General features: G+C 33.5%; 1 protein-coding gene across 1 annotated transcript; it reads right to left on the bottom strand.

The window, feature by feature from the left end:
• Nucleotides 1-1,309: 1,309 nt before the first annotated feature.
• LOC138305077 (protein polybromo-1-like) lies at nt 1,310-14,348 on the bottom strand. Its single transcript, XM_069245478.1, has 12 exons — nt 14,252-14,348; nt 12,088-12,251; nt 10,024-10,121; nt 9,426-9,573; nt 8,453-8,605; nt 7,685-7,825; nt 5,482-5,649; nt 4,505-4,590; nt 3,870-4,124; nt 2,311-2,380; nt 1,943-2,041; nt 1,310-1,339 (listed from the first exon to the last, which is right to left on the bottom strand). Exons 2-12 carry the CDS (start codon nt 12,211-12,213, stop codon nt 1,310-1,312), a joined length of 1,374 nt encoding a protein of 457 aa, XP_069101579.1. The 5' UTR covers nt 12,214-12,251; nt 14,252-14,348.
• Nucleotides 14,349-27,189: the final 12,841 nt, after the last annotated feature.

Here is a 27,189-nt window from a genome sequence, read left to right as displayed (position 1 = left end):
ACATTTACACATGATATATTACATCCTGTCAACATTTACACATGATATATTACATCCTGTCAACATTTACACAAGATATATTACATCCTGTCAACATTTACACAAGATATATTACATCCTGTCAACATTTACACATGATATATTACATCCTGTCAACATTTACACATGATATATTACATCCTGTCAACATTTACACATGATATATTACATCCTGTCAACATTTACACAAGATATATTACATCCTGTCAACATTTACACAAGATATATTACATCCTGTCAACATTTACACAAGATATATAACATCCTGTCAACATTTACACAAGATATATAACATCCTGTCAACATTTACACATGATATATTACATCCTGTCAACATTTACACAAGAATATATTACATCCTGTCAACATTTACACAAGATATATTACATCCTGTCAACATTTACACAAGATATATTACATCCTGTCAACATTTACACAAGATATATTACATCCTGTCAACATTTACACAAGATATATTACATCCTGTCAACATTTACACATGATATATTACATCCTGTCAACATTTACACATGATATATTACTCTGTCACATTACACGATTCATCCTGTCAACATTTACACAAGATGATATATTACATCCTGTCAACATTTACACATGATATATACATCCTGTCAACATTTAACAAGATATATTACATCCTGTCAACATTTACACAAGATATATTACATCCTGTCAACATGTATATCATCCTGTCAACACACATGATATATTACATCCTGTCAACATTTACACAAGATATATATTACATCCTGTCAACATTTACACAAGATATATTACATCCTGTCAATTACATTTTACATCCAACATTATATATTACATCCTGTCAACATTACACAGTTATTACATCCAACATTTATACATATCTCCATTTACACATGATATATTACATCCTGTCAACATTTACACAAGATTATATTACATCCTGTCAACATTTACACACAACATTTAGATATATTACATCCTGTCAACATTTACACAAGATATATTACATCCTGTCAACATTTACATGTGATATATTCCACATCCTGTCAACATTTACACAAGATATATTACATCCTGTCAACATTTACACAAGATATATTACATCCTGTCAACATTTACACAAGATATATTACATCCTGTCAACATTTACATGTGATATATTCCACATCCTGTCAACATTTACACAAGATATATTACATCCTGTCAACATTTACATGTGATATATTCCACATCCTGTCAACATTTACACAAGATATATTACATCCTGTCAACATTTACATGTGATATATTCCACATCCTGTCAACATTTACACAAGATATATTACATCCTGTCACATTTACATCCACTCTGTCAACATTTACATGTGATATATTACATCCTGTCAACATTTACACAAGATTTACACAAGATATGTAATATCATCCTGTCAACATTTACATGTGATATATTACATACTATTAACATTTACATCTACCAATACTTTAATCACATATGTGATCAGGTATGCTTCAAAATTATCTCTTCCTGATACTGTATATGCAGAAATTTACGTAATAGTTAGTAACTTGCTTAACTCTATCAACAAAATAAACCGTAAAGATCACAAATTAAACTATTAAGACAAAGTACATAATTTTTTTTATAGTAATAGTTAAGAAAATCTATGCAATAGATTCCAGTCACTAATTATTTCTTTTGTGGGTTGGATAAAAGTGCTCAGGGTTGTTTAACTGATGTGAGAAGTCAGGAGTCAGCATGTGGGTTTTATCCCGGTACTCCAGTTCCCTCCTTCAGTTAGACCACTCAAACACTTCAATCAAATAATCTATACAGGTAAACGGAATTTAACATTATGCTTGGTTGGTTTTCATAGCGTCTTGTACATCTGTTAAAACTTACCTGGTATATCTTGGACTCGTCAGCATTGTACTGCTTGGCATTTTCAAAGACAAGATTTATATCTGCTGTCAGCTTATCCAAACTTCTGTATTGTTTGTACTGTCAAATAAATAGAATACATCAGATATAAGACTAGACCAGCCCATTATGAAATGTCAGGGGGGAATGAGTTGATATCCTCTGATGAAATCACACAACAATAAATAGTTATATAGAAATGATAAAAGACTGTATCAACTGTATTACTTGTTGTATCGTATAAAGGAGAAATCAATATCACAGTGATGTTAACTGGAACTAAATCTTTCATTTTGTCAAATTGAAAAATATCTGTTATGAAGTAAGTAATGTTGGTAACTACTACCTACCTTCAGCTTCTTGCGAACATTTGACAAGGACATTGGCTTCTTTATCTCCTCATAATAGTCAGGATAAAACCTAAATGATAAACAGAATGACTTGATGTATTCAGCATTCTCTTTCAAACATAATTACAAGTTAAGGTGTTTTTTTAATTTTAAGTTTTTGAAATTTCAAATTTAACAACATTAACGACAGTATGCAGGAAGTCAGTTGCTAGGATAAAGAAAGAGATACAAATATGTACATATACAAGTACAAGTATATTAAAAAATATCTTCAAACTTGTTTTACCACAGGAATATAAAGCAGCAACAGAAAACTTTTACCAGCATGTTCATCTTATACAGTAAATCAATGTGCCAAGGCCACTCATAGATGCTGTACATGAAGGACTCAAACAAAGGAATAAAAGAATTGGTTTTTCATCTATATTAAATTTAGTTAACATGTTGTAGAACGTTTTATTTATATAATGTACAATGTTGAATTTTGGAGTTAAACAAAAGATATTAATTATTTTGTTATAATTAAAGTTGATTTAACCACCCTAAGTTAAATAGGTTTTTTGAAATGACTGAAATATAATTATTTATATATTAAAATTTCTTATTTCTGAAATAAGTACAGTAGATTATTAAACAAATAAATCTGGTAAAAATCTGAGTGCCATTTTCATTTAATACATGAAAGTAATCTATTTCCACATATTAATTACTGAAATTATCAATTTCATCAATATCTCTTTAAAAGAAAAGAAAACAAGTTAATTAATATCCAGTTAATAACAACAGAAATATTGTGATTTCCAGATTATTTAGTGATTTCCTTGTTAGAAAGACTGACATGGCTGCTTGCATGTGTATCACTTTGCTTTGCCAACATTTGACTTGTAAATCATGGCCAGATACTTTTATCAAATAAAAAGTCATACCTATATCAACAATCCTTTGATACAGAATGTAATATATCATGTGTAAAATTGTCGCAAATATGTTGTGTATGTTTGTTTAAACACGACTTGAAAAAGCGTTGAAGTGCTATGCAGTGCACTTTCACTACGGTAATATAGTAATGACGTTTAAAGGGTGGCAACTTCAGCTTTCACATCTCTAGATGGAAGAGAGGGTAGTAATTTCATCAGATATAGTTCGGTTTTCTATGGTAATATAGCAGTGTTACGGCCGTACATGTTTTCAGAAAAAAAGAAAGATGGAATTAATGTTACTAGAGATTGACACCTCATGTATAATTTCTATATGTATTTGTTTGATTTGATCTATTTGAGATAATTAAAAGGTAGCTAAAAATAATAAATTCCTGCAATGAAAGGCCTAATTATTATTATTATTATTGTTTTGCTCAGGCTTGCTTAGCGTACCTATAAATCTCTGGGAACCAACGAAACACTTAAGTATAGTTCATTATACACATATTACAGACATCTTGTTATACCCATGAATTTGTTGTAGGCATGTTCATTATAAATGTGATTTATTGTACAACTTCCCAAAATATTTTAGTAAGCTTTATAAGATTTCTATTATTTTTTGTGACCCAGACCCACCTTTTACTGGGCAGTTTGAGGAAGGGCTCACAAAGTGGAGTTCCTGTTGGTCCTTTGACTGTTTTGATGTAGTTAAGTAGGGCCCAGTAAGGATCTCCCTCCTCAAGCTCTGACACGACCGTTTCTGTGCCAGAATCATCATCGTAGTCCATACTCATGTTGGAGTCCTGGGATACTGGGGGTTCAAACGACTCCTCCACAGGGTACGGCAAGTTGGCACAGTACGACGACCAGCTACATTTATCTCGCGATCGGCTGTAGAAAGAATAGTGACGCTGTAAATATCTGTACATATACACTCTATTAATAAAAAAATTTGGAAAATTATGTACTTTACATGGCATCATGTAACATTAAAGATTTTCGCTGACATTTACAAGCCTATTGGCTATATATATCTTCATATTGTCCTAGTTTATGTTAATTTATTTATGCATATATTCAGTACATGTATCAAATTTTTGATTAATCTAAAATTGTTAAAAACAAACATGTTGAAGTTGCTCACCAAATCACATTTAAATGATTTTTAAATAATTTGATAAAAAATACAAGTGTTTAACTTTGAGCTTATATATAAATGATTCTCAAACAATAGATATAAATTTGTGACAGCTTTATAGCTTGTATCCTACCTGGCTCTCTCCCCAGCTTTAGGGGCAATTTTATTCTGTATCTCTGACTTCCTTGTCTGAACTACCTTCTTCAGAGTCTGTGCATCCTAGTACCATATAAGTCAATATCAAATGTCAAATATTGTAACAAAATTAATGCAGGATTTTTCATAATGAACAAATATTTATTAATGGTCCCATGAATTGATACTGTGTAATTTGTTTATTTTTAAAGTTCATATATACGTATACATTTATGATAAGTTTGCTGAAAAGTTGTATAATATGAATTTCTTGTGGAAATTGCCAAGTGAACAGAATACTTTATTTTCTCAGAAAAATAACAAAAACATTTTACACAATTCAGTCATAATCAATCTTAATGTGTTTTCTTTAACCTTGAAAACATACTACTGTATGTATATTTTTTCTTACCAGTACCGGTAAATTGAAATCTCAAGTAGCATACTAGCCAGTTAAATATTATTATGTGGTTAATTTTACAAACAGAAACTTCTTCACTGTACAGATCACAAATATCCCTTAGCAAGAATTTGTAAGTTACATACATCTAAATTATAATTAAAATGTATCAAATAAATTACAAGTTAAGTATATACTTTACACACTGCAAGCAAAAAAGGCTGAATGTTCAAAACTATAGGCTGGAAAATTGTCCAAATAAAACAGATCATGCCGGAGCTGGACACGTGCATATCCACAAATACAAAATAAAAAGGAAAGACAAAACCAAAAGGAGAATTTTAGAGACATCAATACACTATATTTGGGCTTAACACGTGTTCCAGCCAAATTTAGAATGTGTTCTTTATTAAAGGAACTGGGAGTACCATACAATAGAGCAGAATTGAGGATTCTGGACACATCGCTGTGTCCGATTCCAGGAATATAGCCCTATATAGAACCAATTTTCTGTAATGCAGTGATTCACCGAATATTATTGAATTTATCTTAATGCACTGTTCTTGTTAACACACCTTGTATATAAGGGATTTAGGCTCGTTGAAGGTTTTGGCGTTTTTGACCATCAATAGAAAATCTTTTTCCAGGTCTTCCAGAGTTGTGTATGCTCCTGCTTGTAAGCGCTGACCAATTATCTTCATGTCAATTGGCTGTTTTATTATCTGGTAATACTCAGGGTATTTCTGCAGATAAATGAAAATGGCCTTTGTTAAAACTACTTTGGAGTCTTTTTTTTTCCATTTAATCTGAGAATTCAGACCTATGACTAGATGCTTAACCAATTTTTTTATCAGAGTACAAAATGTGGAACATGTAAACAATTTTTATTTATTTATTTTTTTTTTTTGCAAATAGTGTCTTTTTAAATAGCCTTCCATTCTCATTTAAATAAAAAAAAAAATCTAAAATTTAATTTAAAGATATTAATTTGTTACTTTGAAATATTCTTCATTGCTTCATTAAGTATAAACTTAATTTTCTGCAGTGTCTTTGGGTCGGGAATTCAAGGTTAAAAAGTGTATAAAATGTGAAGGTGTGTGTATTTGTGTATCTCATGTCTAAGATTGTTCGTGTTTGAACACAGATATGAGCTAAGCTATCAAAGCAGGAAGCCTGCAAGATGAAAGCAGCACTCCATATATAGACCTCTAGTGCTTATATTCCACATTAAATGATGTACGGAGGGAACATATCTAATCAGACACAGTAACACAAGATTTAAATGTTACATTATTCATATGTCAGTGTTAGAAAAAAACACTGTTTTGTAATTTCTACAGAATCTAATTTGAAACTGAAACCTTCAAAAGATATGTGTTACAACATGGTAACTGATAGTGTTTGGTGACAGGGTAGAGTGTGTTGTGAATGGGAATACCATGCGTTCATTGTCTGATATATATAAATGTACAGAAACCAGTAGAACACTGTTTCTGTTTCCCAAATAGATACGGGCATCCCTGTAAATTGTCTCTTTATTTGGCATGCACAATATTTACACTAAAACATTCATCTCTATACAAATCAAAATAAAAGAAATCATAATATAATGGCACAACAGTGAAATATCCCAATCAATCTCATTTAAACTCTCATTTGCTGATAATCACATTTTAATTCATTGTTTTGTCATTCATATTTGCCTAAACAGGCAGAAATTAACAATACAATTCTGAAAGTTCTGAATACAATTTGATAAGAATACAATTCTGAAAGTTCTGAATACAACTTGATAAATTGTTTTATTCGAATATCTTTCAAAAACAACATTTTTCTGAAATGAGAGTGTAAATGAGTTCTTGTGCAGAAAGACTAACATAGCCTCTAATTTCTGTTACGATTATCATATCCTGTCATTGTTTGTTATTGGATTTTTTTTATACAATGCTATGGAATAAATGATTTTTTTTAATTGTTTTTAATTGATAAAGCTCTGTAGGGTGATTTCACTGATTCACCCCTGTCTTTGATTAAGAAGAACCTAAATGTGTCTTCAAAGGTGAATGAGTTCACTTTAAAGTTTTGTTGTATGTTTGTGCAAACAATGGAAATTTGAACATGATAATATAATGCATAAAATATTTCTTAGATAAATGGGATCTTAGTTTGTCTTTCCGTAAATAATTAATAAACAGATTTTTTCAAGTATCTATCCAACATTTACAACTATCTACTACCCAAATTTCCCCAAAACAGCTTATTTCTCCTGACCCAACTGTGGATGTTGATTATTATAAGGTTACCTACTCCATACACAAGGGTTGAATGGGAATAACTATCTTTCTGCTACTAAACTGAACATACATAAGCAATAAGCATATAAAGAATGCAAAGCACTTCGATTACTACACACTACAAGTACATCCTGTTTATTTTACATCATAAACTGTTCCTCTAATCTTCATTTCAAAATATTTCCATCTTCTTTGTCACTTTTTCAATTTGCTCATTTTATTTTCACTTAGATTTGGTTTTTTTTCCTGATTTTTTAAATTTCACTTTCCAACCAGTTAGCTGGGCTTTTTTATCATGAAAAGGGTCAGGTTAGATCCATATATTATTATTGGGCCCTCTGAACTGGGTTATAGAAAAGGTTAAAAAAATTCAAATCATATTTTTTAGTCATATAGAGGAACAGTAGCATATCGGTGAAGTCTAATCAAAATAAATTGATTCACACACCCGGCCTATCTACACACAGATGACACAAGCACTCACAGACTTGGACGGCAGTAAGTGGAAGGCTGGACTTATCTCCCTTTCCCCGTCGCGAGCCATCATCACCGACGAGAAGAGACTTTCTAGGTCCTCCGGTGTGTCCGGCTCCACAGGCATTAAACTGCTGTCATTAGAACTTTCCTAAAACAGAAAAGGATTTTCTTGTAATATCAAATCATTAAGAGGCTATAAAGTTTACTGTTAGCTACCATTTCTGGTGAAGGCACACTATATTGTTATCAAAACACTGTACATAATAACAAACCCTATGCTTATCATTTTCGTAAGACTTAAAACATGCATTTTCAAGCATGATAGGATTATGTGACAATAATATTTAACTATTCATGGTGACAGGTTTTAGGTCTATTCTGTTTGTAATGCATATTTTTAACCATTACTACTTTTCACTTATTTTCTACTTTTACATAATTTTAAATTTTAATTTGTATTTTCACACTGTGAAACTGATAATCACAGTGAACATAGCTAGCTTCCAAACGATATATTCAATTTTATCTGTTTATCAGAGACAGAGACAATGTTTATGTCTAAAACTCCAGAAGATTTCATCATGCAGGGATTTCATTATCAGGTGGTACCCGGTACTTTTTGCTGATAAAACCTAGTTGTGGTACCGCCTGATTTAGAGTAAATTGCATTAGATAGCATACAGATAGTATAAAAAAGTACCCCTGAAATTGCAATTGTACCGCCTCTCATGAAAGATAATGAAAACCCTGATCATTAAATACCAATAGATCTCACCTTATCATCGTCCAGTTCATCACTGTCTGTTCCCAGGGTACGACCAGCTCGACCAGATACAGTCTCTCCAAAAGCTTCAGATATCACTTCGCTCCTTGTCTCGTTGAATAGTTCCCACATGTCACATGCATCCTTGTATTCCTGGGAATCTTTCTACAGAAAGGTAAGCAGAATATTCAGTAAATATGATGGAAAATATTGACATTCTTCTGGAGTTCAGAAAAATATCAAATATATACACTAGTACTGACCAGTCTTTCATAGAAGAAAACTAATATTAATTAATTTTTGAACAACTAATGCTAAAATGATCCACTGAGTCAACAAAACAAATGTAAATTGAATGAATATCTTATAAAAATTTGCATTTTAAATCATTTTGAAAACATCTGACTATCAGACATCGCGAAATTTGCCTGTCTGACGGACATGTCCGGCAAAATTTGACTCGGATCGTCTTTTTAAAATCTGGTCCGGACCAACTGTCCGGCAATTATTGAGTACCGGAAGTCGGTAGAAATGGCATCTCTGAAGTATTACGCAGGTGCCGAACCTGGCAAAAAACGTAAACTGCATAAGATAATCATGAAAACAGCTGCCTGGATACTAATAGCAGGAAGTAATGTTTACTTCAAAAATTCAAATTATTGTTCGGTCAAGCAAAATCTTGTTCAGTCCGGCTTACTCACAGTCCTTGCCGGGCCGAATGTCTGGCCATTTTTTTCAACTTTCGATATGTCTGGACTATAGATCATATTTTGTATCATGCTATTCAAAATACTGGTAATAAGAATTAAGCTTTAGTAAAACCATTTCTAAAACTAGAATAAGCAAGATGAACTACTGGGAGTAAAATTCACTGCTACAACTCGCTTCAATATCAGTCTGTGATCTTGCCTGGTCATCACAACTAAAGCCTAGTCACACTATCAGTAAAATTTGTCTACAACATTACATATCAGTATCATATTACCTTGTAATATGACTTGGCATTGTTGATCATTAGCTCAATGTCATTAGACAACTGGTCAATGTCTTCATATTCTTCCGTTTTCAGCTTTTGTTGGATTTTGAGTAAATCTATAGGAGTACTGACAACATCGTAGTAATCAGCGGCTGTTCTGTAACACAAATACATTTAAACTTATTATTATGGTAATGGAGGTTAACTGTTTGTCATTATGTATTTCCTCATCAAGTTATATTTGGTGTTAGATTTGATGGAAATTTATCCCATGAATGCCTTTTAGCGCAGAAATGTCCTCCTCGTGAAAGATTTTGTACATCTATACGAAACTAAGTTGCAAGTTAAGAATTTTTTATCGTGAAAATATTGCAAAATGTTTACATGCAAGTGCAAAGCGCGAAATTAAACTCTCGCGAATATATTCACGTTTAAAGTATCTACTTTTTAAAGTCATTTTTACATTTTTTCAAACACAAACAAACCATGAGGCAAATAAGCTTCAAGCAAAGAATAAGTATCAGATACATTACACATTGTGAAACTGTACTAATTTTCTTGTGACGTTTTAGATCATAAGCTCTTACAAAAAACAGATGATACTGACCTCCTCTTTGGAGCTCTGATGAACGTTTCACAGATTAATCTCCCATCCTCAGTTTTATAATTCCTGATTGTGTCATATAGCTCCTGACATATATCAACCTAAAATAACATAGTTAAGCACATAACTATAAATGTATAACACTAAGAAAAACAAGAGGCCCATGGGTCTTAACGGTCACCTGAAAATTTAAGCCATTTGGACCCCACTGGGCCCACCCCTCAGCCTTTGGGGATGAGACAGGGTCAAAATGACATAATAGCAAAATGTCCTCTTGTGGTTATAATGTGAATCAAAAATTTGAATAATTTCCAGTAGAAAATAAACAAAATATACCCAAGAAGTATTCAATATAAACTATAGCAAACTTAGCTTCCTCCCCAGGTGCAAACAAAGAGGCCAAGGGTTATAAAATTCACAATTCTGATAAAGCATCACAATATCTTTAGAACACAAGGTCCAATAACAGCATTATTACAAAGGACATGAACTCTATAATATAATTACTGTCGAAAAATTCCCTTTTTCAAACTCATCCTAGATCTTGTTGATATAAGGCTATATACAGAGCTTCATCAAAATCAGTTCACATTTACCAAAGTTATCTTGTTCACAAGCATAATGATAAAATTAGAACAAAGGGCAATAACTTGTACGTTACTGTCGAATAATTCCCATTTTTGAACTCGTACGAAATCTTGTTGATATAAGGCTACATACAAAGTTTCATCAACCTCGGTTAACATTTACTCAAGTCATCATGTTCACAAAGTAAAGTTAACGCACGATGGACAATAGGCTATTGCAGTAGGTCACTATGACGTATGGTCAGGTGACCTAAAAATAGTAACAGTGACCTTGACCTGACAATCCTGAAACTGTATCTTGTCAAAAATATTATGGTCCTTTAAATTTGTGTGAAGTGTGATCAAAATCACTCAAGGAATGAAGCCGCTAGAGTGCTGATAGGGATTTTCTAAAAATAGTAGCAGTGACCTTGAACTTGACCCAGCAACCCTGAAACTCGAACTCGTCCGAGATCTTGTTAATATTAAGCTACATACAAAGTTTCATCAATCTCGGTTCACATTTACTCAAGTTATCGTGTTCACAACAAAAAGTTAACGCACGATGGACAATAGGCTATTGCAGTAGGTCACTATGACGTATGGTCAGGTGACCTAAAAATAGTAACAGTGACCTTGACCTTGACCTGGCAATCCTGAAACTGTATCTTGTCGAAAATATTATGGTCCTTTAAATTTGTGTGAAGTTTGATCAAAATCACTCAAGGAATGAAGCCGCTAGAGCACTGAAAAGGATTTTCTAAAAATAGTAACGGTGACCTTGACCTTGACCCTGCAACCTTGAAACTCAAACTTTTTCAGTCCTTTGTATTTGTGTGCAGTTTGATCAAAATCACTCAAGGAATGAAGCCGCTAGAGTGCTGACAAAGAAATTATCTAAAAATAGTAACAGTGACCTTGACCTTAGTCTGGCAATCTTCACACTCACACTTGTCCAAGATATTATGATCCTTTGTCTATGTGTGAAGTGTGATCAAAATCACTCAAGGAATGAAGCCGCTAGAGTGCTGATAGGGATTTTCTGAATATAGTAGCAGTGACCTTGAACTTGACCCAGCAACCCTGAAACTCGGACTCGTCCGAGATCTTGTTAATATTAAGCTACATACAAAGTTTCATCAATCTCGGTTCACATTTACTCAAGTTATCGTGTTCACAACAAAAAGTTAACGCACGAAACACAACGCACTACGACGGACAAAAGGCTATCGCAATAGGTCACCGTGACCTATGGTCAGGTGACCTAAAAACCATATCACATACACTGACAGATCTATACAAGATTATGGAAAAAAAGATTAAATATTCAAAACATCAACATCAATATATACCCGGTACATTATATTATTTTTTAAAAGCTTTATATTTTTTTTTTTACATTTTTTGCATCTACGCAAAAAAGTGCATCATATAAATTGGAAAGAAATAGTAATATTGACATATTATCAATAACTATTGATATGCCAAAGAAATAACTTACTGGATCATACTGAAGAGACTTCTTGCGTCTTTTATTTGGTAACATTGATGGACCTGGTGACTCTTCACGTTCATCAGTTTGGTTCTCTCCAGATCCTGGGGGCTTTTTCCTTTTAGGGGCCATCATGTGTCCTTGTAATATGTTGTAAGGTGAGGTCCAAAGATCTACAGATCATAAGATTGATAATAAATAATTATCATTTAAGGTAGGAGAATCTGTCCAGGAGAAAAATCAATATATGGTTTCACATATTTAAGTTCACACACATATATGTGTGAACTTAATTATGTGAAATGAGACAATGAAGTTTGTGCCAAACCTATTTAATATTATATAAAACACACATATAATATTAAACAGGTTGGGCACAAACTTCATTTTCTTAATTTCGGTAAAAGTCACAAACTAAATCACCTCCACTGCTTACTATGGAGCTAAAAATAGAACACATGTAATACTCATTCAACCAAATAGAATTTGTTAGTTCATGCACAGAAACATAGAGCCTTAGATCAGTTGTAAGGCATTCTAAAAATTCTTCTTCTTTGGGTTTCATGACTCCGTCAAAAATGATGATTAAATCATGTGATCTGTAGGGGTTTGTTTGTGGGAAGAATGAATATTTGTAGGTGTCCTTTGTAGCAGAGATTTGTCTGAAGGAGTGTGGATTGGAGTGTCTGGTTCTGTGGTCTGCTGGAATGAGTAAGGTCTGGTATTCGACGGCAACTGTATTGTGTATTAATTGTGTGTAGCCATCGTGTCTGTAATGTTGGGCAGTTGAGTTTATGTATCATGTTTGTAATTTGGATTTGGTTTGTGTTGTGGGGATCCATTATGGAAGAGCAGTATTCCAGTTTGGGTCGGACTGGTGCTTTGTATGCGTGTTCTTTTATATGTGGTGAATTTATTTCTAAGTTGCGCTTTAAAAACCTTAGTGTTCTGTTTGCGTTTGCGGTGATATTGTTTATGTGTATGTCCCATTTTAGGTTTTTTTGAAGTGTTAGTCCTAAATACTTACTTGAGTTTACTTGCTCGAGTGTGTGATTGTGGAGTGTGTAGTTGTGATGTAATTTGTTGCGTTTTGGTGTAACACTGATGATGTTGCATTTATCTGGATGAAATTTCATTAGCCAGTCTGTTTCCCATTGTGCTGCTGCATCCAAATCTTTCTGTAGTTTTATTGTGTTGTCTATGTTGTTTATTGTTTTGTATATAATACTGTCGTCTGCGAATAAATGCATGTATTGGTGGAAAACATTTATGTATATAAGAAACAGAATGTGGCCCAAACATGTTCCTTGAGGGACTCCTGAAGTTACTTGTATTTTATTTGATCGTTTTAAATAATTATGACGCTCTTTTTTGATAACAATTATTCAAACAGCATTATGTGTTTTCCTTCACATAATTCCTCATTTGAGAAATTAAATGATTACTCAAATGGGTTTTTGTTACGTATACTCAAATGGGTAATTGTTACTCAAATGGGTAACTGTTACCCACAATCAGGGTTAACGTTGTGTCCAACCTGTTTAAAGTGTTGGCGCTACCTAGGTCTGTTCTTAATAGACTTAATTTAATCATCAATATAGCAGTGGCTACTGCTCAATGAAATCGATAGCAGTGGCTACTGCTCAATGAAATCGATACTATATAAAAATTCCACTTTTGAACAGGAAAGGAGAAAATGAAGCAGCCAGACTGTGGCTCGGACATAGGACCTTTGAATACTAGCAGGGTATAAACTACTGACAGACGATCTGTCGAATCCCGCTACACAATATTTAAAGTCACATGTAGCCTATTATGAATGAATCCTCATCGAAACAGAAGAGCGATATTTTGAAAATGCAATACATAACCCGTTATTTACCCGATGATTTTCGACAATACAGGAATATTACCAGAGTTCGTAGTGTTATTTCTTTTAAATTGTCTTTAAAATAATCGTTATATCATCAGCGATATGATAGATCGTACAGACTATATTGACTTACTGTACATCGAGCACAACAGAAGACAATGGAACAGACTGCATCCATTGAGCTAATGGTTACAGATAAATTTGTGGCTTATAAGGCTAATTTTAAGACCAGAATGACCAATTATTGTGTTAAATTGGTTGCTGGTGGAGTATTTAGGCGAAATTCGGTGTAATACTAACCCTTTTTAGTAAAATATCAAGATCTCCAAAAGACGCTTCACACTCAACGAGCCGCCATTTTTTCGTTTTGTCGGAAATCGTGGTCAACACTACGCTTAATAATTATGAACGCGGCTTTGTTTTCATGCATTAAGCGTTTTGACGACACAGATTCCGCCTGGAATATCGATTTCCAATTTTAATCCGGAGAAGAGCTCCCGCATCCAGCACAATAAATTAACATACATCTGTTTCAGGGATTTTTTCGTTTGTGAGAATAAAACATCGCCATCTACTGATGAAATACAAACTAATCAATAATTGACTAGGATCATATGTTGAGTCGAACAGTGAATAACATTCGTATGTCCATATTTAGGCATTGGTTAAATGACGTCGTCTGCTAGGGAAATGGATAGGCCTACCGACCTAGCCAAGCTTCAAAATAAATTAATTTTAAGTGGAATCACGGGTTTATTTGATATAAATTATCTAAAATTAGTATATGCATTATAAATATATTTTGATGGATAATATTTGACTTCACAACTAGAGCTGTGAATGGTTCTTCTTCCAGATCTAGAGTCGGACCAACTTCGCTAGCCAAGGATAATTAGTCCGATTCTCATTGTAGTAGAAAGAAATCGGCCTAATACCCTTGGCTAGCGAAGTTGGAGTCGGCCCTAAAGGGTTGAGTGCATTCAAGGACGTATATGAGAAGGATAAGTCACACTGGGTTTTGGGGAAGTCCGAGGCAGGCGCTTTTGTGTTTGTGCACTGACCGTGACGTTGGGCGACGACTGATTTTCCTTTGATATCCGCCGGCGCAGCCTTTGATGTAGCTTGCGGGTGCGAGGGTTACCGTCTTACTTTCTGAAGCGGTGCTGTCATTTCATGGGCTGTCATTTTTTTTAACGAAATTAGACATATCCCCTAAATATTCCGTCTTTAAAGCAAGTTATAAACGTCGTGAAATTTAATAAACTCTACAATGACGTTGACTCGATAAGACAAGTATTTGTTGAGAAAAACGGTTTTTATTCCGGTTCATAGGCGTCTCGCGTGGTGTTTAGTAATGTAAAGAGACAGACACGAATCCTTCTCACTTATAAATCCTTGGTGCATTTTACTTTGGAAGGTGGCATGAAATTTAATGTTGGTTTCATGATTTTTTAATATATATATATAGGCCTACACGATAAAAGTTTGTTCTTTTATGGGTGATAATGATTGGCAAGGGCAGACCTGATTAAAACTGTCTCCTGCTGTAAACGACCTTCAGTTTGCAGTCACCTACATTGTAGTCTGTGATATATACTAAAGTATTGATAAAATCAAATTAAGTGAAATATGTTTGCTGTTTTAAATCGATTTTTGTTGTTGTTTGGTTTTTTACCTAGAATCCACAGGGATCTGAGAATTAGTTACATATTACTGTAAACTGGGACCCACCCCCACCAGAGTGCCCTAAGACCATTAGACCTAAATAAAGGTTTTGATCTAGACCCCTAAAACGTCTATAAATGGTCTTAGGACGCTCTGGTGGGTCCATGATTATATAACCTGTAACTAATTCTCAGATCCGTGTGATATATTCGCATCATTTCAACCATCCTCGATAGTTGGTTGAAATGATGTGTATGGTAATTTGGCGCTTTGAATCGAATAGCGGTAGGTCTAGTGTGGCTGCGTGGCTTCGAAATTGGACGCCAATGTAGAAGAACAGGAAAAATACATATTCCTGTCGAGTGCCCCGACCAGGAATCGAACACGGGTCTCCGGCGTGGAAATCTACGGCTCTAACGACTGAGCCAAAAAAGCATGCTCCGTCAGCTGAGTGACAGAAACCGTATTTAACACTCTGTACAAACCACACCGACCCGCTCCTTTTACATTACATTATTAGTGTTACTAACAGCTTATAATCATGCATAAGAAAAAAGGTTTGTTTGTTTCTCGTAATCAATGAATTGCAACATAAATTAAGACACGTACAAAACTAGAACGAATATACGTACCCGGCCTACTATACCTTTCGGCCGGGTACGAATTGGTCCCTATGTGTCGTAGTGGAGCACTGCCTCCGAAAATCACTCGGGCACAGTTTTCTATACTTTTTTGTAGGTTTCCAACTATTTTATGCGTATACATGCATTTACATATTATTTTTGTCTAAAACAAACATAACTACCATTCTTTATATCTACCGTACCGCTCATACAACGTCAAATTCACAATTTGTGGACTTGCCGTATAAATTCCCTTCAGAAAGACCTTCGTATGTATTATGAAAAAATATAATGCTTCGATGAGAATTTTATATTTTATGTGGTTCAGTTTTATTGCCTAGTAGGTAAGTCATATCAAACAAGTACGATAAAATGCAAACAAACGTTTTATAGTGGTTTGCAGTAATAGGCACCAATTGTAGCTCTAAAGAGGACACCATTTTCTGTCTAAAAGTCTTAAATTGAGCTACAATATTGCAGCTACATCATATGGTATTCGAACCCGCATCCCAGAGGTGGAGGGCTTGTGGTAATATGTCGGGACATCATAACAATTCGGCCACCCGAAACGGACATTGAGACACTTTCTAAGAGACGCAAATGATAAAACTTACAGTTTAGTCTACAAAATCGAGAATAGTTTAGCACCAAACTATCTCCATTCACTTCTTTTCCTCCAAAAGTCGCTGATACTAATTACTATGCTTTACAGGCTGTAAGAACTAACAGCAATTATAGATGTGCCTATTCGCTGATTCATCAAACAAACATTATCTATATAAAGTTTTTTTTCTAATTGGTAGAGTCAGATAGTCAGCAACTCATATAGTACAGTCCCGCCCGTATTTCGAATCTAATAAAGACATAAAATGACTTCCCCGTAGTGAACTGTTATATACCAATAACCCAATATTGATAAAACCCATTGGTGAAACCTCACCTTGAATTCCCCATAAACCATTTTCTGTTTCTCCTAAACATCATATTGGAATTGGATCTATTTTGACGAGACGTTTTCACAGATCTCGTTTTGAGCTTCGCCGCATCCGTCGAGTTTGTCAGTCAACCTCACAATTTGTCAGCTCCATAATGTATGATGTAAAGAAAAGCATTTATCATCACTTTATAAATACGACCTATGTATATTGTTGGCTTAGGCGACAGTCCGGAAATACATTTCCGTTCTCTTTGAAACCAAACTCAAACTTGGTGGACATCTTCCCCAGGGTCGATTTCAAAGTCAGGAGGTCAAAGGTTACAAAGTCGGAGGGTCAAAAGTCATGGTTCCTGTGACTGATATAGATCTCTAATACAAATGGTCTATCGACAGTCATTGGCCCAAATATATTTAAACAAGAGGTCCAGAGGGCCTGGTTTGTAATGGTATGTAATGTTCTGAATACAGGATCCTTGTTTATTTTCTGAAGGAATTCTAAGCCAAAATTTATACAAACTCTGTTCCCATTCCCCCAAGGATGATTCTGTCCAAATCCATGAAGAACTCTAAAACTACCGGGTAGTAGCGATTTAAAGGAAATGTTGACGGACAGATGATGGACGCCACACCATCACATAAGCTCACCGTCCCTTTCGGCCAGGTGAGCTACCTTCCCTTTCGGCCAGGTGAGCTACCTCCCTTTAGGCCAGGTGAGCTAAAAACGGACTAATAAGATCCTTGTGCTCTTAGCTACTGATTGGCCTGTTTTGTTAGGCCAAAAATGTCTAAGGTCAAGGTCACTATTGGTTTTAAAATAGGAAATTATTTTGGTACAACTCAAATTCTGGTTAGTGGATCAACTTCAAATTTTCTGCTTGCTTCAAAGCATTGTTTTTCAAGTTCAAGGGTTAACAGAAAAGATTCTTGTTACAAATACATACAGCACATATTTTCCTGCGAAAACAACACAGTGAAATTTTGTCTGCAGTGCATAGTTTGTCATAATGGTTTATCAACTACTTCTGCAGCAAGAAGTAAAAGATATTCGACTGTAGATGTTGTGAGCCTTGTCCAAGCATTCAAGACAAAAGAACAGCTGCAGAATAACTGAATCTAATTTTGATATTTTGAAAAGTTCTCACATATCAATACGATTTTGTGTAATTCGTGCTTCATTATTTTCATTCGTGAACCATTAAGAAAGAAAATTTTATTTAAGTATTGATAGGCTATTGGGTGAAACGTATTAACCACGGACATTGAGAGCCGTGAACATTCATACATAGAGATTGGAAACTTTAATTAATTCTTTGTTGACAGGCAGCGGGACAGATGGTTTACGAAGCATTTTGCCTTGACTAAATACATTAAGTGTATTCTTCTAAACATGATATTTTCCCATTAACACAAAGTTTTACCATTATATCATGGTTGCCGACTGTGACACAGTTTTAAGATTGATGTTATTTAATATGATTTTTGATCCCATGAAAATCAATTTTTCCTGTTTTTTTTTTTTTTAAATCAGACATTTAAAACCGGAAGTACAATTTGTTTTATCAATATATAAGTTAAAAAATTTGTGTACTATCCAAAATCGTACTCAAACCATCTGAAAATGACTGTTCATTTGTAAAATATCAAAGTTATTCTATTGTATTTTAAAAACTATTTAAGACTTTATCTAAAAACCCCTAAGCACATACAGAGGTACATCTGCAGATCGTAAAATTGGCTGAGTTGCCAATCTCTATGTACATATGTTTCTGAGAATACATACTAAGAAGCATCATTTGTCCATTAGTATACATGTATGTATACCTTCAACTTATGAACACATAATAAAAACCACAAGGCTAGAGAGAAAGAGTATTTATTGAAGATTTATCTGGACAGTATAAGATTTAAAAGTGTTCCATTGTTAGGTAGTCTAGAAGAAAAATCGTGCCATGTTTCTACAGCATCACAGTACATACAACATAGGCTTTTTTATACACCTCTAACATCGTTATAACTTGCAATACAAAAACTGAGACAAAATATCTTCAAAAATGTCTTTTTTGAGAGTCGCACTTTCAGATAATTCTTAAAAGGTTCATACAACAAATTAAAGAAGCAACTGTGCAAAACAAATTTCACCTACATGTATGGAACACCATTCATACAACTACAACCAAGTATTGTTACCAAAACTAAAAAAGTTTACCTGGAAATAACGTCTGATAAATTTTCTGAACAGTGGACTCTCATGTCAGAGGTACCGTACATTCCTTACTGTTTCTTTGACAAGGTGATTCATGGACATGATTTAATTAGAACTGTGCAAAGAATCACATCATTTTGTATTGTTCATGATTTCAGCCTATGACTGACTCCTCAGTGTGCAAAAATTAGGGCAGTGTATTATCTGAACACAACATGAAATGCCTGTATTTTTAATCATTGTGCATATGGCTTAATACTGTTTAAAAGATTAGAATGTTTCCAATTATACACATTAGATTTGTTCATGAAATGCTGATGGCATTATAAGTTATATTTCTCTTGCTTATAGAAATATTTCATTTTAAAAGACAGCACATTTTGTATACATTATTGGATCCTTGATACCCGAGGGATTACTATCACTGTTGTTATATCCACCCTTGGACTATGCCATGGCAATACTGAAGGCTGTGTGTGACAATATATGATGCATACTTTTTTTATGTACATCAAAAGAATCAAATTGTTCTCTGTATGACTCTGAAGTTGGGCATCACTCTCTATTAATCTTAAAAGAAAGTATTTGTAGACCAGTGATTGGTCAGTTTTTTCTCTCTCCTGAAATGCCTTCAATTTTGTTATGACAAAGTCCAGGGGTGGATTACCACAACAACAGTGAGTCAGTGATCCCCAGAATATTAAGGATAACATCATTCATACACACATTTGTGATTGATTTTTAGATAACAGGGTATGATTTTTTAGATAACAGGGTATGATTTTTAGATAACAGGGTATGATTTTAACCTTTATAGTGTTTGATCTTTGTAAACTGTGAAAGCAAACGGGTGAGTATTTCATTAAATGCTTGCTAACTAATACCTCAACTTAGTCTAGTACTTCCATTTGATCCTGAGTTATATCCTCTCTTACTTACAATCCAGGTCTCTGATTAAAATATATACTACTGTCTATATGCACATGATTTTGATCAGAACACTCAAAGCCATTCCAGTAGACTGGACTTAAGCTAGCATGCTAATTTTAGAAACTAAGGTGGCAGGCACAAATGCCAGAATCGGTAGGAATTCAAGAAGGTGTTATAGCGAGAAACTCTTTCTTGCATAGAAAAATGTTATTTAGATAATGTTGAAATTGTTACAGAAAAAGCTATTGAAAACAAAATGAAATGAAAGAGAATAACGAAAGAAAAAGAGGGAAAAAATGGTGGGAAAAAGAAATAGTAAAAATATTGGAAGAAAACAAAGTCAGCAATGTGTCATAGTAATGCAGATATTGACAGTTGATAACAATGAAAATAAAATGAATGCAAAGTATTTATCCTTTGAGTTGAACCCAACTTAATAGAAAACATAATGAAATCTACCTGAGGGAGTATTTTTTTTACATTAAGTAACAGTTAAAAATTGCTACAAGTAAATTAAAGCCATTTTATTTTTTGTCTAATTCCGCAACACTTCTAATGAAATAGTGATCACAAATATTAGTCACAAAAGGATGATGGTAAAAAGAAATTGAAAATGGTAGACTAATAAAACTATTGACTGACTGTATTTAACAAGTGCAATATCCTTACATGTATATGATTTATTGTTATTTCCCACATATTTCATACATTATAATGTAATATATATTCCCAAATACATTACTGTATTTGCCGTAATTATCAACCGGGGCACTTAAATAGTTGTACCAAAGGGTTTGTAGGTGGTTTGTAAAATAGCAAAAAAGTCAGCCATATTTTATATCTTTCTATATTCATGGTGCCATGGTGCACATTAATCTATTACAGTAGACATGTAAATGCGTTTTATCCTTTGAGACACATTATCATGTTGTGATTCACATGTAAAAGACTTGCAAGTTCATGTAATACAATGCTGATGTTAGAGGCATCATACATCGTAAAACATTGCTAAATCCATAATATACAAAACTTTAACGTTTCTCCAAAAATTGGGAGGGGCATTAATTACGACGAATACAGTAAATCCAATGATCATCTAATACACCCAGATACAGTATTCAGGTATGATCATCTAATACACCCAGATACAGTATTCAGATATGATCATCTAATACACCCAGATACAGTATATTCAGATATGATCATCTAATACACCCAGATACAGTATTCAGATATGATCATCTAATACACCCAGATACAGTATTCAGGTATGATCATCTAATACACCCAGATACAGTATTCAGATATGATCATCTAATACACCCAGATACAGTATTCAGATATGATCATCTAATACACCCAGATACAGTATTCAGATATGATCATCTAATACACCCAGATACAGTATTCAGATATGATCATCTAATACACCCAGATACAGTATTCAGATATGATCATCTAATACACCCAGATACAGTATATTCAGATATGATCATCTAATACACCCAGATACAGTATATTCAGATATGATCATCTAATACACCCAGATACAGTATTCAGATATGATCATCTAATACACTCTCAGGATTTCAGTATTCAGATATGGGATCTAATACACCCAGATACAGTATTCAGAATTATGATCATCTAATACACCCAGATACAGTATTCAGATATGATCATCTAATACACCCAGATACAGTATATTCAGATATGATCATCTAATACACCCAGATACAGTATATTCAGATATGATCATCTAATACACCCAGATACAGTATATTCAGATATGATCATCTAATACACCCAGATACAGTATATTCAGATATGATCATCAGATTACAGTATATTCAGATATGATCATCTAATACACCCAGATACAGTATATTCAGATATGATCATCTAATACACCCAGATACAGTATATTCAGATATGATCATCTAATACACCCAGATACAGTATATTCAGATATGATCATCTAATACACCCAGATACAGTATTCAGATATGATCATCTAATACACCCAGATACAGTATATTCAGATATGATCATCTAATACACCCAGATACAGTATTCAGATATGATCATCTAATACACCCAGATACAGTATTCAGATATGATCATCTAATACACCCAGATACAGTATATTCAGATATGATCATCTAATACACCCAGATACAGTATTCAGATATGATCATCTAATACACCCAGATACAGTATATTCAGATATGATCATCTAATACACCCAGATACAGTATTCAGATATGATCATCTAATACACCCAGATACAGTATATTCAGATATGATCATCTAATACACCCAGATACAGTATTCAGATATGATCATCTAATACACCCAGATACAGTATTCAGATATGATCATATAATACACCCAGATACAGTATTCAGATATGATCATCTAATACACCCAGATACAGTATTCAGATATGATCATCTAATACACCCAGATACAGTATATTCAGATATGATCATCTAATACACCCAGATACAGTATTCAGATATGATCATCTAATACACCCAGATACAGTATATTCAGATATGATCATCTAATACACCCAGATACAGTATATTCAGATATGATCATCTAATACACCCAGATACAGTATTCAGATATGATCATCAATACACCCAGATACAGTATATTCAGATATGATCATCTAATACACCCAGATACAGTATTCAGATATGATCATCTAATACACCCAGATACAGTATATTCAGATATGATCATCTAATACACCCAGATACAGTATTCAGATATGATCATCTAATACACCCAGATACAGTATTCAGATATGATCATCTAATACACCCAGATACAGTATTCAGATATGATCATCTAATACACCCAGATACAGTATATTCAGATATGATCATCTAATACACCCAGATACAGTATATTCAGATATGATCATCTAATACACCCAGATACAGTATATTCAGATATGATCATCTAATACACCCAGATACAGTATATTCAGATATGATCATCTAATACACCCAGATACAGTATATTCAGATATGATCATATAATACACCCAGATACAGTATTCAGATATGATCATCTAATACACCCAGATACAGTATATTCAGATATGATCATCTAATACACCCAGATACAGTATATTCAGATATGATCATCTAATACACCCAGATACAGTATATTCAGATATGATCATCTAATACACCCAGATACAGTATATTCAGATATGATCATCTAATACACCCAGATACAGTATATTCAGATATGATCATCTAATACACCCAGATACAGTATATTCAGATATGATCATCTAATACACCCAGATACAGTATATCAGATATGATCATCTAATACACCCAGATACAGTATATTCAATATGATCATCTAATACACCCAGATACAGTATATTCAGATATGATCATCTAATACACCAGATACAGTTATTCAGATATGATCATCTAATACACCCAGATACAGTATTCAGATATGATCATCTAATACACCCAGATACAGTATTCAGATATGATCATCTAATACACCCAGATACAGTATTCAGATATGATCATCTAATACACCCAGATACAGTATATTCAGATATGATCATCTAATACCACCCAGATACAGTATATTCAGATATGATCATCTAATACACCCAGATACAGTATTCAGATATGATCATCTAATACACCCAGATACAGTATTCAGATATGATCATCTAATACACAAGAATACAGTATTCAGTATACAGTATTAAGATGTTATGATCATCTAATACACCCAGATACAGTATTCAGATATGATCATCTAATACACCCAGATACAGTATTTCAGATATGATCATCTAATACACCCAGATACAGTATATTCAGATATGATCATCTAATACACCCAGATACAGTATATTCAGATATGATCATCTAATACACCCAGATACAGTATATTCAGATATGATCATCTAATACACCCAGATACAGTATTCAGATATGATCATCTAATACACCCAGATACAGTATTCAGATATGTATTCAAACCCCAGTACAGTATGATATGATCATCTAATACACCCAGATACAGTATATTCAGATATGATCATCTAATACACCCAGATACAGTATTCAGTATGATCATATACACCAGATACAGATATCATATGATCATCTAATACACCCAGATACAGTATATTCAGATATGATCATCTAATACACCCAGACAGTAAGTATTCAGATATGATCATCTAATACACCCAGATACAGTATTCAGATATGATCATCTAATACACCCAGATACAGTATATTCAGATATGATCATCTAATACACCCAGATACAGTATATTCAGATATGATCATCTAATACACCCAGATACAGTATATTCAGATATGATCATCTAATACACCCAGATACAGTATTCAGATATGATCATCTAATACACCCAGATACAGTATTCAGATATGATCATCTAATACATACACCCAGATACAGTATATTCAGATATGATCATCTAATACACCCAGATATTCAGTATATTCAGATATGAAAAGTATTCATCTAATACACCCCAGATACAGTATATTCAGATATGATCATCTAATACACCCAGATACAGTATATTCAGATATGATCATCTAATACACCCAGATACAGTATATTCAGATATGATCATCTAATACACCCAGATACAGTATTCAAGATATGATCATCTAATACACCCAGATACAGTATTCAGATATGATCATCTAATACACCCAGATACAGTATTCAGATATGATCATCAATACTAATATTCAGAATGACCCAGATACAGTATATTCAGATATGATCATCTAATACACCCAGATACAGTATTCAGATATGATCATCTAATACACCCAGTACAGTATTCAGATATGATCATCTAATACACCCAGATACAGTATATCAGATATGATCATCTAATACACCCAGATACAGTATTCAGATATGATCATCTAATACACCCAGATACAGTATTCAGATATGATCATCTAATACACCCAGATACAGTATATTCAGATATGATCATCTAATACACCCAGATACAGTATATTCAGATATGATCATCTAATACACCCAGATACAGTATTCAGATATGATCATCTAATACACCCAGATACAGTATATTCAGATATGATCATCTAATACACCCAGATACAGTATTCAGATATGATCATCTAATACAACCCAGATACAGTATATTCAGATATGATCATCTAATACACCCAGATACAGTATTCAGATATGATCATCTAATACACCCAGATACAGTATATCAGATATGATCATCTAATACACCCAGATACAGTATTTCAGATATGATCATCTAATACACCCAGATACAGTATATTCAGATATGATCATCTAATACACCCAGATACAGTATATTCAGATATGATCATCTAATACACCCAGATACAGTATTCAGATATGATCATCTAATACACCCAGATACAGTATTCAGATATGATCATCTATACAATGATCATCTAATACACCCAGATACAGTATATTCAGATATGATCATCTAATACACCCAGATACAGTATTCAGATATGATCATCTAATACACCCAGATACAGTATTTCAGATATGATCATCTAATACACCCAGATACAGTATTTAGATATGACATCTAATATACAGTATATTCAGATATATCATCTAATACACCCAGATACAGTATTCAGATATGATCATCTAATACACCCAGATACAGTATTCAGATATGATCATCTAATACACCCAGATACAGTATATTCAGATATGATCATCTAATACACCCAGATACAGTATATTCAGATATGATCATCTAATACACCCAGATACAGTATTCAGATATGATCATCTAATACACCCAGATACAGTGTTCAGATATGATCATCTAATACACCCAGATACAGTATTTCAGATATGATCATCTAATACACCCAGATACAGTATATTCAGATATGATCATCTAATACACCCAGATACAGTATTCAGATATGATCATCTAATACACCCAGATACAGTATATTCAGATATGATCATCTAATACACCCAGATACAGTATATTCAGATATGATCATCTAATACACCCAGATACAGTATATTCAGATATGATCATCTAATACACCCAGATACAGTATATTCAGATATGATCATCTAATACACCCAGATACAGTATTCAGATATGATCATCTAATACACCCAGATACAGTATTCAGATATGATCATCTAATACACCCAGATACAGTATTTCAGATATGATCATCTAATACTCACCCAGATACAGTATATTCAGATATGATCATGATCATCTAATACACCCAGATACAGTATTCAGATATGATCATCTAATACACCCAGATACAGTATATTCAGATATGATCATCCAATACACCCAGATACAGTATTCAGATATTCAGGATACAGTATATTCAGATATGATCATCCAATACACCCAGATACAGTATTCAGATATGATCATCTAATACACCCAGATACAGTATTCAGATATGATCATCTAATAAACCCAGATACAGTATATTCAGATATGATCATCTAATACACCCAGATACAGTATTCAGATATGATCATCTAATACACCCAGACACAGTATTCAGATATGATTATCTAAACCACCTAGATACAGTATTCAGATATGATCATCTAATACACCCAGATACAGTATATTCAGATATGATCATCTAATACACCCAGATACAGTATTCAGATATGATCATCCAATACACCCAGATACGATCGTCTAACACACCAAAATACAGTATTCAGATATGATCATCTAATACACCCAGATACAGTATTCAGATATGATCATCTAATACACCCAGATACAGTATATTCAGATATGATCATCTAATAC

The sequence above is a fragment of the Argopecten irradians genome, chromosome 12 (assembly GCF_041381155.1).
Source record: "Argopecten irradians isolate NY chromosome 12, Ai_NY, whole genome shotgun sequence".
NCBI classification, from domain to species: Eukaryota; Metazoa; Mollusca; class Bivalvia; order Pectinida; family Pectinidae; genus Argopecten; species Argopecten irradians.
The sequence above is the reverse complement of the archived record's forward strand: the minus strand, read 5'-3'. Positions and strand labels throughout refer to the sequence as shown.